This window comes from Rhincodon typus, chromosome 28 (assembly GCF_021869965.1).
Source record: "Rhincodon typus isolate 14 chromosome 28, sRhiTyp1.1, whole genome shotgun sequence".
NCBI classification, from domain to species: domain Eukaryota; kingdom Metazoa; phylum Chordata; class Chondrichthyes; order Orectolobiformes; family Rhincodontidae; genus Rhincodon; species Rhincodon typus.
In genome coordinates, this window is record NC_063359.1 from 29,830,586 (window position 1) to 29,846,973 (window position 16,388).

At 43.2% G+C, this 16,388-nt stretch overlaps 1 protein-coding gene across 1 annotated transcript in view; it reads right to left on the bottom strand.

Annotated features, from left to right (window-relative positions):
• The window catches only part of stom (stomatin), a 46,555-nt gene that overhangs the window by 29,556 nt on the left and 611 nt on the right, over positions 1-16,388 (bottom strand). Inside the window, exons 2-3 of the mRNA XM_020522271.2 lie at positions 8,140-8,243; positions 6,438-6,510 (exon numbers count right to left, since the gene is read on the bottom strand). Coding sequence (XP_020377860.2) covers positions 6,438-6,510; positions 8,140-8,243 — 177 coding nt within the window. The remainder of the gene's footprint in view (positions 1-6,437; positions 6,511-8,139; positions 8,244-16,388) is intronic.

Here is a 16,388-nt window from a genome sequence, read left to right on the forward strand (position 1 = left end):
TTACCCTGGAGCTCTCTAACTCCTAGCACAGTGTGTCCCTTCAGCACAAAGGCTGTACAGTGGTTCAAGAGGTGATGCAGCAGCACCTTCTCAAGGGCAATTAGGGATTGACAGAGATGCTCATGAGTAAAACAGGTTGAATTGCTGGCCTATGTTATGTTACCATCCTCGGTTAATAAGACTGTTAATGCTTGGTATTCAGCTTCTATGCTCCTAATCTAGAATGATAGAATCATACAGTACAGGAAAGGCTCTTCAGCTCATCAAGTCTGTACCAACATCTCTAGTCTGGGACTCCTTTTGTACATGAAAGTGAAGATACTCTAAAGATTCAACTGTGACGTTGGCACAGCAGAACTGCTGAAGTGTCTCAGTGCTGTAGCAGTTTGGATTTGGGTCCCACTTGTCTCAAAAGTGTGTCCAAGCATGTTAATTAAAAGTAATCTTCCTTTTTTGAAGCAGAATTTCCTGCTCATCTTCTTGGCTTCAGGCGGCCACCGAAACACAATCTGTTTCCTATAAAATATTGCACAAGGGATAAATATTGACGAGGCCACTGGGGCAAAACTACCCCGAATATTCTTCTTCAGAGTGCCTTAGGATTTGAACAGAGTGGTCTGCCTCAGGTGAGGCTGCTCCCAATACACTATCTGAACAGCTTCAGCGTCTCATCACATTATAAAAAGGGACGAAGGAGATAGAAAACAAATACATGCTGTAATTTGAAAAATAAACTTGCCACATAGAAGGTAAAGTCACCACATGATCACTTTCTGTCATGGCAAAGAGAGAGATGGCCGGTGGTGGTTTAACCTGAGGTCACCACACCACGGGTGAGGGGATGGTTTCAGAAGGAGACATCTTCATGGTAACTTCAACCGGTGGGAGAATTGAACCTCCGACCGACACTGAGTCCAGGAGCCAGCCACAGGAGCTAACTGATCCCTAATAACATACCGTGTCAGGACATGAGCCCAGGAACATTTAATCTTATGGTATTTGTCGTGCAGAACAAGTGTGAAATTGAGGAGTCGGGACAGATTAGATCTTCAGAGGGTCAGTATGGACTTGATAGGCTGAATGGCCTGTTTCCACACTGTAGGGATTCTACGAAATGAAATACCTGAGCACTACTACAGGAGATAAAAGGAAACTTAGAAAGTACCTCCTAAGGGTGACAGTATGGTCACTGATAAATCTAATACAGAACTCAGAAGAAACGTCTCTACATGTGATGGAACTGAGGAACTCATTGACACATGGAGAAACTGAGGTAAGTAGTGTGGAAACATTTAAAGGTCAATTAGATCAGTACATGAGGGAGACAGGAATGGAGAGATGGGCTATAAATATGAGACAGAGGTGACACCAAGTGAAAACATGAGCAAGGGCTGTACCGAGACTAAGGTACTAGATTGATAATGGTAAACGCTGCCCTGTCGCCACTGGAAGTCCTCCTCTCTAACATCTGGGGACTAGTGCCAGAATTAGGAAAACTCTCTTGCAGACTAGTCAAGCAATTATACTCAGCAAATCAGATAATACCAACACTGACCAGGCAGAGGTGGCAGCACAGTGGTATACAGTGGGGAGGGAGTGGCCATGGGAGTTCTCAACATTGACTTCAGACGCCATGAAGTCTCATGGTTTCAGGTCAGATATGGGTAAAGAAACCTCCTGTAGTAACACATCCTTCAGCTGATGAATCAGTCCTCCTCCATGTTGAACAGCATCAAAGGGAGCACTGAGTGTGGCCAGGGCACAGAATGCACTCTGGGTGGGGGACTTCAACATCCACCACCAAGAGTGGCTCAGCAGCAGCACTACAGATCGAGATGGTCCGGTCCTAAAGGGCATAGCTGCCAGGCTGGGTCTGCAGCAGGTGGTCAGGGAACCAACAAGGAAAAACAGATTTCAGAACCAACAGATCAGATCTAAGCTCTGCAGTCCTGCCACATCCAGTTGTAAATGGTGGTGGACAATTAAACAACTCACTGCAGGAGGAGGCTTCACAAACTGTCCCATCCTCAATGATGGAAGAGCCCAGCACATCAGTGCAAAAGATAAGGCTGAAGTATTTGCAACAACTTGCCAAAAGTACCAAACTTTGGTGATCTATCTCACCTCCTCCAGTGGTCCCCAGCATTACAGATACCAGTCTTCAGCCAATTTAATTCACTTCATGTGATGTCAAGAAACAGTTGGAGACACTGGATACTGCAAATGCTATGGACCCTGACAATATTCCAGCAACTGTACTGAAGACATGTTCCAGAACCTGCTGTGCCTCTCGCCAAGCTCTTTCTATACAGTTACAATACTGGCATCTACCTAGCAATGTGGTAAATTGCCCAGGTATGCTCTGTACACAAACAAAAAAACAGCCAGTTACCACCCCGTCAGTCTACTCTCAACCATCAGTAAAGTGATGGAAGGTGTCATCAACCGAATGTGACATCAAGGAGCGTCAACAAAACTGGAGTCAACAGGTATCGGGGGAGAAAGAAACAAACTCTCTTCTGGTTGCAGTCATACCTGGACATGGTTGTGGCTGTTGGTCATCTCAGTCCCAAGATCATTTCTGAGGAGTCCCTCAGGGTAGTGTCCTAGGCCCCACCATCTTCAGTTGCTTCATTAATGACTTTCCCTCCATCATAAGGTCAGAAGTGGGGACGCTTGCTGATGATTGCACAATGTTCAGCACCATTCGTGACTCCTCAGAAACTGAAACAGTCTGTTTTCAAATGCAACAAGATCTGGACAATACCCAGGCTTGGGCTGACAAGTGGTAAGTGACATTCACACCACACAAATGCCAGGCTGTGACTACCTCCAGCAAGAGTGAATCTAACAACTGTGAATTCCCCATTATCAACATCCTGGGGGTTACCATTGACCAGAAACTCAACTGGACTCACCACATAAACACAGTGGCTACAAGAACAGGTCAGAGGTGAGGAATACAACAGCAAATAACTCACCTCCTGACTCCCCAAAGCCTATCCACCATCTACAAGCACAAGTCAGGAGTGTGATGGAATACTCCTCACTTGCCTGGATGAGTGCAGCCCCAACAACATTCAAGAAACTTGACACCATTCATGACAAAGCAACCCACCTGATTAACACCACATCCACAAGCACCCACTCCCTCCACCACCGACAAACAGTAGCAGCAGTGTGTACTACCTACAAGATGCACTGCAGAAATTCACCAAAGACCCTCAGGCAGCACCTTCCAAACCCACGACCACTTCCATCTAGAAGGACAAGGGCAGCAGATACATGGTAACACCACCCCCTGCAAGTTCCCCTCCACGCCATTCACAATCCTGACTTGGAAAGATATCTTAGTTCCTTTACTGTCACTGGGTCAAAATCCTGGAATTCCCTCCCTAACGGCATTGTAGTTATACCTACAGCATGTGGAATGCAGCGATTCAAGAAGGCAGCGATTCAAGAAGGCAGCTCACTACCACCTTTTCAAGGGAAGTTAGGGATGGGTAAGAAATGCTGGCCTGCCAACAGTGCCACAACCCATGAATGAATAACAAAAAACATTGGGCCAAACAACCTGTTTCCATGCAGCACGTTCTATGTAATTCTACAATAATACCAGGGTAATGGAGGAGCTTGGAGAAGTACCCTTCTTATGAGATGGGTTTTGGAAAGTAAGCTCTGGGTCTTGCCAAGAGATTAAATCAACTGGGCAAAACGTACAGAACCAGAGTTTCTAAATGATAACACAGTGGCTGGGTTCTGTGATACACAGGTAGGCAGAGCATTCAAGCTAATAGCAGTTGCTGGAACTGGTTTCTTTGCAATAAACTAAATCCATTGACATATTCAAAAAGCACATACATTAAAAAGCAAAAAAACAAAAGGCTATATTTGACACACCAACTTTCACTGGCGTACACATTCTTGTTTGATCACAGAATTGCCTACAAGTGGTGGATCAGTACAAGTGAATCAGCTATTTTATTCCAAACCCACTCATTGAGGGCGTGGAGATGATAATCAAAATTAGTTTCTTTCTTTCCACTATTAACAAAGGAGGTTTCTTTTTAACCTCCTCCCCCAACTTTCTCATACTTTCCCCATGCTTCAGATACCAGCTCCACGAGGATAACGCTCTGCAGTAAGAAGTCAAACTTTAAACTTATGCGAAAACGCACAGCATCGCTGCTACTCCCAGTCACCCCGGGACTCATTCAGGGGTAAAAAGTCTAGCAGAGGTACCTCTTCCGGAGGGAAGTGGGAGGGGGTGGGGAATGACATGGTGGGTTACGCAGCCCCGTTCACATACCAAGAACTTCTCGATGGTACATTCGAATTTAGATGGACGGGGGAATACAAATTTAAAAGGGAAAACAGGAACACTGTGGAAATGCTGGCACGCATATCAGCTGACCTAAGTCAAAGAGCTCACCATCAGTCACAGGAAGGTAAGGCATCCTTGAAAGAAGGTAGCCACAAACTGGGACAGGTGAGAGAAAAGAAAACAGAGAAGTAAAATTCATACTTCACACCAGCAGTGTGAAAAATTGAAGAGCATTTGGATCAGAGCCATAAATCCTCCCCACTAAGGCTAAGTAAAATATTGATCTTTGCCTGACATTAAATAATGTGTTGCTTTTCATTTTAACAGGTGGATGAGACAGCAGCAATACTTTTCCTAATCTAGGGAGTGGCAAGGCAGTCAGAGGAGGGGAGCAAGAGGCTGGAAGTCATTTAAACATTGCCCCTTTCCCCCGCGCCCCCGTCTTCCACCATCTCCAACAATCACTAACAACACTGAGTGGGGGGAAGTGGGGTGGGGGAATCCCTGGTTGGACTGGCCCCCGAAACCCCTGCCCACCACGACAGACTGGAGTAGATGGCTGGGTCACAACAGCACAAAGAATAACTGCATTGAAAATCAACAACAGCCACTTAGACGGAGGTACCTGCTGAGGGGTGGCTGACAACGCACGTGGAAACAAACCCCAGCGCAAGTCAGTGCCTTGAGAGGAGGAGAGGAGAACATCTTCTTTTAAAAATAAAACAAAAGCAGCATCTATTTTTGCAATCATAATGCTGAACCGGTCAGTCAAAAGAGAAAAGGTGAGTCTCACAGAAGGTATTCTGTCAAAGCCGTGCAACCACTGAGTCTCTTCAGCAAACATGCAGCTTTAAATCGTCAAGACAGACCACCTTAAAAGAGCCACATCAACCTACACAGAGCCCCCAATACAACATGCATTGGGTCACGGCTTCCCTAAATCGCACCAAAGTGCCCAACTTTTAAAAGGGTTCTGTTTGGGGATGGCGTTGCGTACGCTGCTGACCTCATCGTGTTTTTAATAACCGCAAAAACACGTGTGTACACCGCGCCTTTGGCAACGCAAAACCTCCCAAGGCACTTCACAGGGGTCTTATGGAAACATGACGGCTGGCCACGTTAAGCGAGGGGAAAGGTGACCAAAGGCTGAGTCAAAGAAGTCGATTTCAAAAGGGGTGGCCCAAAAGGAAGGACAGAGGTTAAGTATAAAGGCAGTGAGGTTTAGGGAAGGGATTCTTGGTACTTAAGGTCTTGAACAGCCACCAATGGTGGAACAATTTATATCAGAGGTGCTTAAAAAAACCAGCCTTGGAGCAGTGCAGGTATTCAAGGACTGAAGACCTGGAAGAAGTTACACAAATAAGGAGGGCTGGTACTTCAGAGGAACTTGAAAACAAAAAGATTGAGGATTTTAAAGTTGAGGCATTAATTAACTAGAAGCAGGGGCAACTTTTTTTTTAAAACACGTACAAGAAAAGGCTTTTGAACAGATTTATTAGAACGACTCCAGGGTTGAGGGACTTTGGTTGAGTGGAGAGAAGCTAGAGAGGATATTTGAAAAGTGTTCAAAATCATGAGGGTTTTGGACGACGGAGATAGAGAGAAAATGTTGTCAACAGAGGAAGGAGGAGACTCAGAGGGCACCAACTTAACCAACAATGACCTGAGGGAAATCTTTTCCATGCAGCAAGTCTTTAGGATCTGAGACTGCAATGAAGGCAGATGCGATTATGGCTCAGGAGTGAATTGGGAGAGAAAAACAAAACGCAGGGTTATTGGGGAGGAAGAACGACAGAGGTGTTCTTTTAGAGAGCCAGAATAGGCACAGTGGACCAAAAGCCCCCCGATCTTTGTGCTGCAAACATGAGTAAAGAGATTTCAGGACTTCAGATTCTAGCACAATGCGTTAGTTTATATAACATAATCTAGAATTCCCATTCTAGGCAGTTAAATGTCGACATCAAAGCATCACCCAAATTCATGACAGCAGGAAGGACATGCTAAGGAAGATTTACACAAAAAGACTGTTGGTTTTTAAAAGAATTTTGTAAGAAAACCAATTAAAATTCAAAAGTACAACTTAGATTGGTGTTTAACTCTCCCTCGTCCTTACCTGGTCCTTTAGCTCCTCCTGCCAGAATGCGCCCAAGTCTAAATATTATAGCTCGCTCATACTCCTTAACAATCTGTGACACAGGAGGGGAGAAAAAAATTAAACTTTTAATATGTAAAAATCCCATTTTGATTCTGTTTAATATACATTGTTCAGAAACTACCAAGAGTTTGGGCTGCAATCAAATGGTGAAAGACAAAGAAAGAACTGCTCCATTTTAAGAAATAAAGGGCAGTAAGAAATAAGGGTGGCACAGTGGTTAACACTGCTGCCTCTCAGCGCCAGGGGCCCAGGCTAGATTCCACCCTTGGGCGACTGTCTGTATGAAGGTTGCACATTCTCCCCGCATCTGCTTGGGTTTCTCAAGTGCTCCTGTTTCCTCTAACAGTCCAAAGATGTGCAGGTTAGACGGATTGGCCATGGGAAATTGACCATAGTGACCAGTGATGTGTAGGCTAGGTAGATTAGCCATGGGAAATACAGGGTTACAGGTATAGGCTAGGGAATGAGTCTGGGTGGGATGTTCTTCGGAGAGTTGGTGCAGACTTGATGGGCCAAATGGCCTCTTTCCACACTGTAAGGATTCTAGGATTTTATAACTTCCAACACCGTGGGCTGGTGTGACTGTCAGTTAAAAAGGGCAAACTGTCACTATAATACTGCATCCAAAACCTGGCCTAGATTGACAATCACTTTCTGGCTAGCTTAATACAAGTCAAGCCACTTTTAAGTGACTGAAGAATCTTAATTGGAAGTTCATGTGAATGGAAATTGTTGTTGGAGGGCTGGAGGGATTCAAGTCATTGGGTAATGTAACAGGAAGCACACCTTTGCACTTAACTGGGGTGTACGTGGTGCTGGGAGCAAGCAAGTGCCTGGTTATCCAAAATGGGAAGGTATCACAATTGCCCACATTGATGGGCCTCAAGCAGTCCTGAAAGATCTCATTAACTTTAGCAAGGCACATCTGATTGTACAGCCACTGCAATGAAGATGCAAATAGTGCATAATGCTCAGCCAGTCATTCCTCATTCTGTGTGTTTGACAGTCCCCTCATTTCAATGCAGAGTGCACATTAGGAAGATGAATACAGCTCCTGGCACGACAATCAAGTCGGAGGGAGTGCGAAGCTCTAAAAAGGTAACTGCCAGCTTCAAAGATATATTACAACTTCCACTCACAGGGATACAAAATACAAGGTAATTTGCAAAGGACTAGCATCAAACCTGTCCCATTATTCCAATCCCTTGGTTTGTAAGGTATTTTGGCAATGGCACAATAATATTCTACACATGCTGAAAAGGTTCTTTGATGATTTAAGAGTCAAACATGAGTAGCATTTCTTACTCAAAGGCTGGACCTATCCATGCAGTTCACACACTGCAATCCACACTAGTCAGAGAGACATTCATTCGAATTATCAAAACATTGGAACAATGGGGATAACCAAGTAAACACTGGGGCTACTCCCATTTTGTTTTGCTCTTTTAAAAATTTAAAACCTCAAGTTACAGAATCCTTGTCTCTCAAGGAAAATAAATCAGTTTAAAGCCACTGCTATGGGAAGGCATTGAACAAAAGGCATCAATACTGGTCCCTTGCACTAAAAATGAGAGTCAGGCATTCATACTGCAAACACTGGAGTCTAATTACAAGTTTCCTTCTTATTGAGTTTGATCCTGTAATATATCTATGGCCTTACCTTTATGCACAACCAGATGGACAGGGGGAAACTGATGATCATGAAGAAATAAGACAATATTACCAAGACCCAACCGCAACATCCAAGGCTGCCACTGGTCTGATCTGTCAAGACAAATACATAATGGACTTGAGTGCTTTCTTGTAAAATAGTTTGATGCTATTCACCAATACACAATGAATCAGACACAATATGCCAATGATAGAATGGGATTCAGAGAGAAAGTCCCAAACTCACTGGTACTACAGAAGCAGGAACATGAAACTCAGATTAATCCATCTGCTGTGATGTTTAAAAAGGCCTCTGCCAAACCCAAATGGGATAGCTATCATGAGTGGCCCTACTGGTTTAGGTCCATCAAAGCTTGAAGCGCACAAGACTGTTCAACCCATCACATCTGTACTGGGTCTTTGTGACTTCAATCTGTAACCTCCCTCTGGTGTCATCCAAATGATGATCCTTGCATTGTCTGTGAGTAGGGAGAGAGCAAGGCCATGGTGTTTTTTTAAAAAATAGTCACAAGTTTGATTGGTTCTTTAGAAAGTTAAACAAGGAACTTGCTCCCAGCAGAATTTTTACAAAACTGGAGCTAGTGAAAGGATTAAATATTCAGGCATTGTCTATCCACATGCATCAGGTCAGTGCCTCAACGCAAAAGTACGGTAAAAGCAGAAATACCGACATTTTATAAAAACATTTCAAATCCAGACCTTTTAGGTAGTGGGGTGGAAGTGGGAAATTATAGAAGGGTTAGATGGCTAGTCTATTCAAAACTGAGTTGGATGTGAATACTTTTCGAAGAAGGATGTGTTTCAAGAGAGTTTTGGAATTTGGAACAGAAGGAATTGTGAGATTGCTGCATCACACAACTACCTGCGCAATCCTGATGTGGCTATTTAGCATCAAAAACCAAGAACACAAGGCTGAGATATTTAATGAAAAACCCTTCCTGTCCAGCAACTGAAGTACCTTGTTTACTTACTGTTATTATGCAGACATCTGTTTCTGTCCCTCATTAATTATTCACTTTTATCTGACACGAGAACGCAAATGTGAAAGCCGCTTAGATGCATTACTTGAAGCACAAATTATATCTGTATGCAATTCACTTGTTAAAGCAAAAACTTAAAATCAAAAATCTGACAATCTCCGTAACAAAACATCAGAAACTATCTGCCTCCTAGATATTAATTAAATTAGCTTGGCAAGTAGCCTTTATTCTGCATTAGTGCAAGGCCATGACCAACTTCACTGAGAAAATTAATCTAACCATCTCCTTTTGACATTCAATGGCATCATTTATCATTGAATTCCCCCACTATCAACATCCTAGGAGATCCAAAACTGAACTGCAGCAGCCATATAAATATATGGCTACAAGAGCAGGTCAGAACTGTTAGTGGCAGATGGGATTTGAACCCAGATCTTCTGGCCTAGAATAGGGACACTACCACTGCACCACCAGACCCAAAATGAAGCGGTGGCCAGGCATAAAACTTGAATGTACAGCCCTCTACCAACTGAGTCAGCAACTCCCAAAAAAAAGCAGGGACAGAGACTGAGAATTTTTTGGCGAGTAACTCACCTCCTGATGCCCCAAATCCTGTCCAGCATCTACAAGGGAAAAGTTCGGAGTAGGATGGAATACTCCTCAATTGCCTGGATTAGTGCAACTCCAACAGCATTCATGGAGTTCGACCCCATCCAGGACAAAGCAGCCTGCTTGATCTTCACTGCATCCACCCCTTAAAACAGTCTTGCCCTCCAGCACCGACACACAGAAGCAGTTGTGTACCACCTATAAGATGCACTGCAGTAACTTGCCAAGGCACCTTCCAAACCCAGGACCTCTCCTAGTGAGAAAGGTAAGACCGACAGCTGCAAGGTCCTCTCCATGTCACACACCTCCTGACTTAGAACGTCTCACCCATTCCTTCACTGTCACTGGGTCAAAACCCACCCAGTGAACACCTACATCCACACCCATGGCATGCAGCAATTCAAAAGGCCGTCAGCTCACCACCAGCTCTCAAGGGCAGTTTGCAATCGCCAGTCAATACTCGCCAACACTCATATCCATGAAACTAAATTACTGGGCCAACTACAAATATCAATGAAATTAAAATAAACATTTGAAACTCTTCAAAATTTAAATGCGTCAACTTTCTGGCTTGTATTCAGTAAACCTTCCCCAGTCGTTAATCCTATTCCTAGTTGGATTGTGAAGAATGTGGGAAATCCAACATCTGCTCCTTCTCTATAGCAATACATTTACATCTCCCAGCTCTGGCATTGCTCATACAATTAAAAACAAAAGAAATAAATTTTCTGCAGTTACGGAGAGGAGTCTCACCAACGTCCATAAAATCTACTTTATTGTCTGTTCTCTGTGCTAAAAATCAAAATATTTCAGATGCTTAGCATCTATAGTAAATACTCAGCCAAGTCAGGCAGCTTCTGTGGAGAGAGAAACCAAGTTAAACATTTCAGGCTGATGACCCTTCCGTCTGATTAATAAGCTTATTGATCTGAAATGTTAACTCAGTTTCTCTCTCCTTAACCGATTATTTCCTGTTTTTATTTCAATCTTTTAGGAAAGGCCTTGTCACTAAGGAAGTAGCTTTCCCATCTTCCTCATATACATTCTGTGCACTTAACCCAAACCCCAAACTTCCCATTTACCAATCAGGCCGTGATAAAATAATTTAATTTTAACACATTCTGAGAGTATTTGGTATAATACATTAAAAGGGGAAAGCAAAAGAGGAAAGAAACGCTATTCTTTGTCAGATGTTTGATTTCTCTGGTTAAGTCTAAATTGTTTTGCCTGTCCCTTACAGCCCTTAAACCGAGTGGTTTGCTAGGGGCATTTCAGAGGGCAGCTAAGGAGCAACCACACTGCTTTGGGTCTGGAGTCATGTCGAGGACAAACCAGGTAGGGATGGTAGCTCTCCTTCTTTGTTGGCATTAGTATGCCAGATGGAAATTTTTCTTATAGTTCTGCGATCACCATGACTGAGACTAGACTTTCAATTTAATTCATTCATTGAATTTTAGCTGCACTGGAATCAAACGTCCCCAGGGATTTATCCTGTTGTTTTCTAGTCTAGTGGTATTACCACTACTCTACTATCATTCCTACACATGAGCTAATAATAGTGATTTTAAATTTACCGTCTCATCATTATCCCTACCAGCACTGGAGGTGAAAGTGCTCTTTCTAGAATACAAGTCAAGTTACAGTTTGCATGGCTGGATGTTTCACAGTTCAGAGTGGACAACACAAAAACAGCACATTCCACTGCTGTGCTTTCATGAAATTCTAGCAACAACACGACAACTAGGAGAAGGATTCCCCTCTGCATTTGTAATGAGCCTCACTCTGCAACAAACTGCTTAGTTGCAATCTTTGAATGATGCAAACTAGTTACATAATTCCTTTTTATTCAACTTGGTAATTAACACTGCAGTATTCATCTTTAAGACCCACAGCAGAGACTTTAATTAGACTCAGTACCTCAAACAGGACTACAGAAAGCCGACATTCTGTTAGCTTCAAACAACTGACGTTTCATTATGTACAAAGGGATGCCAGTGGTGATCAAGACAATAAAAAAGTCTTGCATTTGTATTGCACCCATTTTGACCCCAGAGTGCATTGAAGTGCTTAGTGGTCAATTAATTATTATGAAGTGCAGTCCCTTTTGGAATGTAGGAAAGGGCATAGGCGCGCACAGACAGCAATGTGGAAATGAGAAGATTTCAGCTTCGCTAATTTTGGTTAAGGGATAAATATTGACCACTTTTCTTTGATACATCATTGCGATTTGTACAACTGACATTTCACGAGTGGCAAACAGGTTAGCCAGTGAACAGGGGAGTAGTGGAGGGGAAGTGATAGAAACAGGGAGTGAGGGACTCGGAGCAAAAGCATGATGGGAAGGGATTTTAATGGGTCTCCTGAAGCCAAGGTGCTGAGGAAACATTTTGTAGCAAGACAGTGACCAAGTGGCGAAAGGAGCAGCAGTAGCTTGGAGTGGGGCAATGTCAGGAGACCAGAGACAGAGGTTTAGGAAAAGCTGAAGGTATTTCAGCCATTGATGAAGCTAAAATGAGGAGGGATGCACAAGGGTTGTGTTAGGGAGCAGAGATTGGAGAAGGTTAGATAGAGGAGGGGGACCCAATGATTTAAATGTGAGAGAAATGTAAAGATCCTGCTTTGCTGATGAATCAGACACAAGGCAAGGTGCAGATTTCAGGCACAAACAGCACAATGGCCTTTATCCCCAAGCCTTAGGCAGAGGAGTCATATGAGGATAAGCCAAGAGAAAGGTAATTACCAATGTGCAATGTCCATTTTAGTCAATGATTTACCTGCTATTGCTAAAAAGAAAACCTGACCCAACACACAAACAAGAGAGCTGCTCACTATTTATTCCTAAACTTAACAAATGGAATCCAAGATATTGAAGTAAGATGAGGAAAACACTTGCAGTTTACAAAAATATAAATACAGCTAACTGACCAGCAGGTGGCACGGTGGCTCAGCGGTTAGCACTGCTGCCTCAAAGTGCTAGGGACCCAGGTTCGATTCCACCCTTGGGCCACTGACTGTGTGGAATTTGCATATTCTCCCCATGTCTGTGTGGGTTTGCTCCAGTTTCCTTCCACAGTGCAAATTAGGTGGATTGGCCACAGTAGGTTACCCCTTAGTGTCCAGGAACATGCAGGCTGGGTGGGAAATACAAGATTACACAGATAGGGTCTGGGTGGGATTCTTTTCCAAGGATCAGTGTGGACTTGATGGGCCAAATGGCCTGCTTCCACAGTGTAGGGATTATATAATGTAGTGATTCACCACTAAGTAACAAGCAATAAACAAAGTGGCAGAAATGACAGGGATTTTTTTTAAGCCTGTCCCCCCCCTACCCCGCCCAGGGTGGAAACATCGAATATTGGGGGCCATAGATTTAAAGTGAAAGGGGAAAGCAAGGCAAGTTTTTGTTTAAACACACAGAGGGTGATAGGTGCCAGGGGAGGTGGTAAATGCAGATAGATAGATGCATGAACAGGCAAGGAATAGAGGGATACAGACCATGAGAAGGCAGATGGGATTAGTTTAGAATGGCATTGTGGTCAGCACACTCATGGTAGGCTGAAGGATCTGTTCCTGTGCTGTACTGTTCTATGTTAACAGCACAGGACCACCTCAGTTGAAATAGCCCTGAATAACAAATAGGATATACAGGACAGAACCAGGATATTCAGTTCAAATGGTCCATACTGGAGTTTATATTCCATATGAACCTGCTCTCCCTCCCTTCTTACAAGCATATCCTGCTACTTATACCTCTCTCGTTCATCCAGCATCCACCCCCCACCCCCTTAAAATTCATCTGCACAATCTTACTCAACCACTCCACGCAGCAGCGGTTTCCGCATTCACGTCAATTTCAGGGCAAAGAACATCAGCTTGAATTCATCATCAGACTTACCAGTGACAATGTTATACTGGCAGCCTCCTGTTCTGCACACCTAAAATAGACCAGCTAAAAGCCAACTGTTTGCTGCACACTATTCACCAATGTGCAGCATACCTTTCACTCGCATCCATGCAAGATTCCCCTTCAGCACATGCTTTGTTGTCTTCCCTCAATTAGATTGCTTAGAACTGTCTCCTCTGAAACACCGCTTTCTCTCTCTGTGTGTCTGGAAGAAGTTGGACAGAGGAGATCTAAACTCAGTAGGTCACACTGTTTTGAGATTCCCAACAATTCTAGTGGCCAAGTTTCAGTTTCTGGCAACAGAATACGATCACTTTATATGAGCATTTCCAGAGCAGTTTCGCAGATGATGACAAACTATTGAACAGAGGTCTGTTGCAAATTATCAAGAACAAACTTATGTGAAGAAGGCTGACAAAGAGCTTGAAAATAAAAAAAAAAATCAGGGGAAGACAAAATTACGACTAAAAAACAATTTTTTTTTTAAACCTGAAATTCTGAGTTGTCCTTAGGAGTCATGTGAGGAAAAGCTGAGAGAAAGATTATTACTGACGTGCATTGTCCATTTTGGTCAATGATTTACCTGCAATTGCTAAACTGAAAACTTGACCCAGCGCACAAACAAGACAGCCTGCTCACTATTTATTCCTAAACTTAACAAATGGAACCCAAGATATTGAAGTAAGATGGGAAATACACTTGCAGTAAACAAAACAACAGAAATGACAAGGATTCTTTAGTCATCTTCCTGGGTGGAAATGTCAAATTCTGGGGGCCATTGGTTTAAAGTGAAGGAGGTAAACTTAAAGGAAATGCACGAGGCATGTTTCGTTTTTTATACATACAGAGCTTGGTGGATGCTTGGAACATGAAGAAATTTTCACATCATTGAAATCTTTATACCCAGCAGTACACCTATAGATTTTAAGCCAAAGCACTCAAGGAAGATAACATACTTGTCTGAAGTACTTGTGGTTGCCACTTGCAGTTGCAGTATTGTGAGTAATCAGAGGTGAGGAATTAATAAGGCACAATGATTCTGATCGTACACTTGCACCAGTGTCACAAATAAAGTAACAATTTAATGTAACCACAATTTCCTCTTTCTTTCCCATCTGCCAGTTTGTCTCCACCCATCCGCTCAAAATATTTGCCAACTCACTTTTGTAATGGAAGTCCATGGGTAATGGCTATTCTGCCAACCAGCTGCATGGTGGGTCTAGGTCTGCTATTTGACTGTGAGAAGCATCACAATGAGACCCCAGCTTTATTCTCACACAGGATTGATTCTGGCATTCTGTTAGTTGCTTGATTGGGATGCAAGCCCGGTTGCAGGGTAGCAGGGAGCTTCCTAAGTAATCCACTTGATGAAAATGACAGCCTTTGAGAAAGTTACTGAGAAACTAGAAGTGCAGATTTGAGTCGAACAGGTTCACACCATAAGGATGATTTACAACAGGTCCTTGTTCAATAATTTGTTGCCAGAAACTGAAACCTGGTCACTAGGATTGTTGGGAATCTCAAAACAGTGTGACCTACTGAGTTTACTCATCTTAGGGGAGTTTTGAACAGATTATGTCTCAGGATAAGGACTGAGATGAAGAGAAGGTTCTTCACTCACAAGGTTGTGAATTTGTAGAACTCTCCATCCAATGGGGTTGTGGATATTCCCCTGCTGAGTACATTTAAGGCTGAGACAGAGGTTTTGATGCTCAGGGAAATCAAAGGAAACAGTAAGCAGGTAATAAAGTTCTGAAGGAATGATAAGTTCTGAACATATCGAACGGCAGAACAAGCTCCAGGACACCAACCTGCTTCTATTTCTTATATTGTTTCTGCTTTCACAAACTTGGCTGCTCCAATAATATTGACTTCCTGAAAGAAGCCACAGCAAGCACATCTGTGACCAGAAATCTGGCTTTTAGCCACCTGCCCAGAGTCACTCCCATAGGCTGGGAATAGATTACATCCACTCCTCAACATATAAAGTGGTACAAGTAACCAGGGTTGAAAATAAACTATCAACATGCAACCTCCCCCATTGTGCATATTAAACTAAATGCTGCAAGGAAAACAGGAAGCAAATTAGAACCAGAAATAAAATTACATACAAAATAAAATTAAATGAAAGGAGGCATTATTGATCCAAATGAAATGATATAATTTTCCTTGTCAGCTACTGTAACGTTTACTGCAAAGGCCAACAAAAAATCTACCTCCAGCCACATTCCTCACTTTTAAACATGTTTTCCACAAAACAAATGCCTCACACAGTAAACAAATACTGCATCTAACTGGCTCACATCTCTGTTGGGATCACTGTTCATAGGACTGCAACTGACGAAGATGAATCATTATGACACGAGGTCTCTTTCCTGCAGTCTCTATAAGTCCCTCTATATCCCATTCAGTATAATATCCTCCGAAAATTTCATATGATCAACTTTCACTGTTTTCCCCACCAACATACACATTTCAAAAAAATAAGCTGATTTAAAACCACCATCTGCATCCTTTAAGACAGCCAAAGGCACCCCGTGTGGGGAAGGGGAGCAGGGGCAGCAGCTGTGAAACTGACAGAGAGAGCTGGAGTGAGGCAGGGTCTGAGTGAAGGAAGGGTCTGAGTGAAGGAGGGACAGAGGGACTGAGTGAGGCCAACCCCGAACCCCCGCCTCCATTATTATAGTCTCTCTTACCCCTCTACCCCCGTATTACAGTACCCCCGGTATTACAATAACCCCCCCC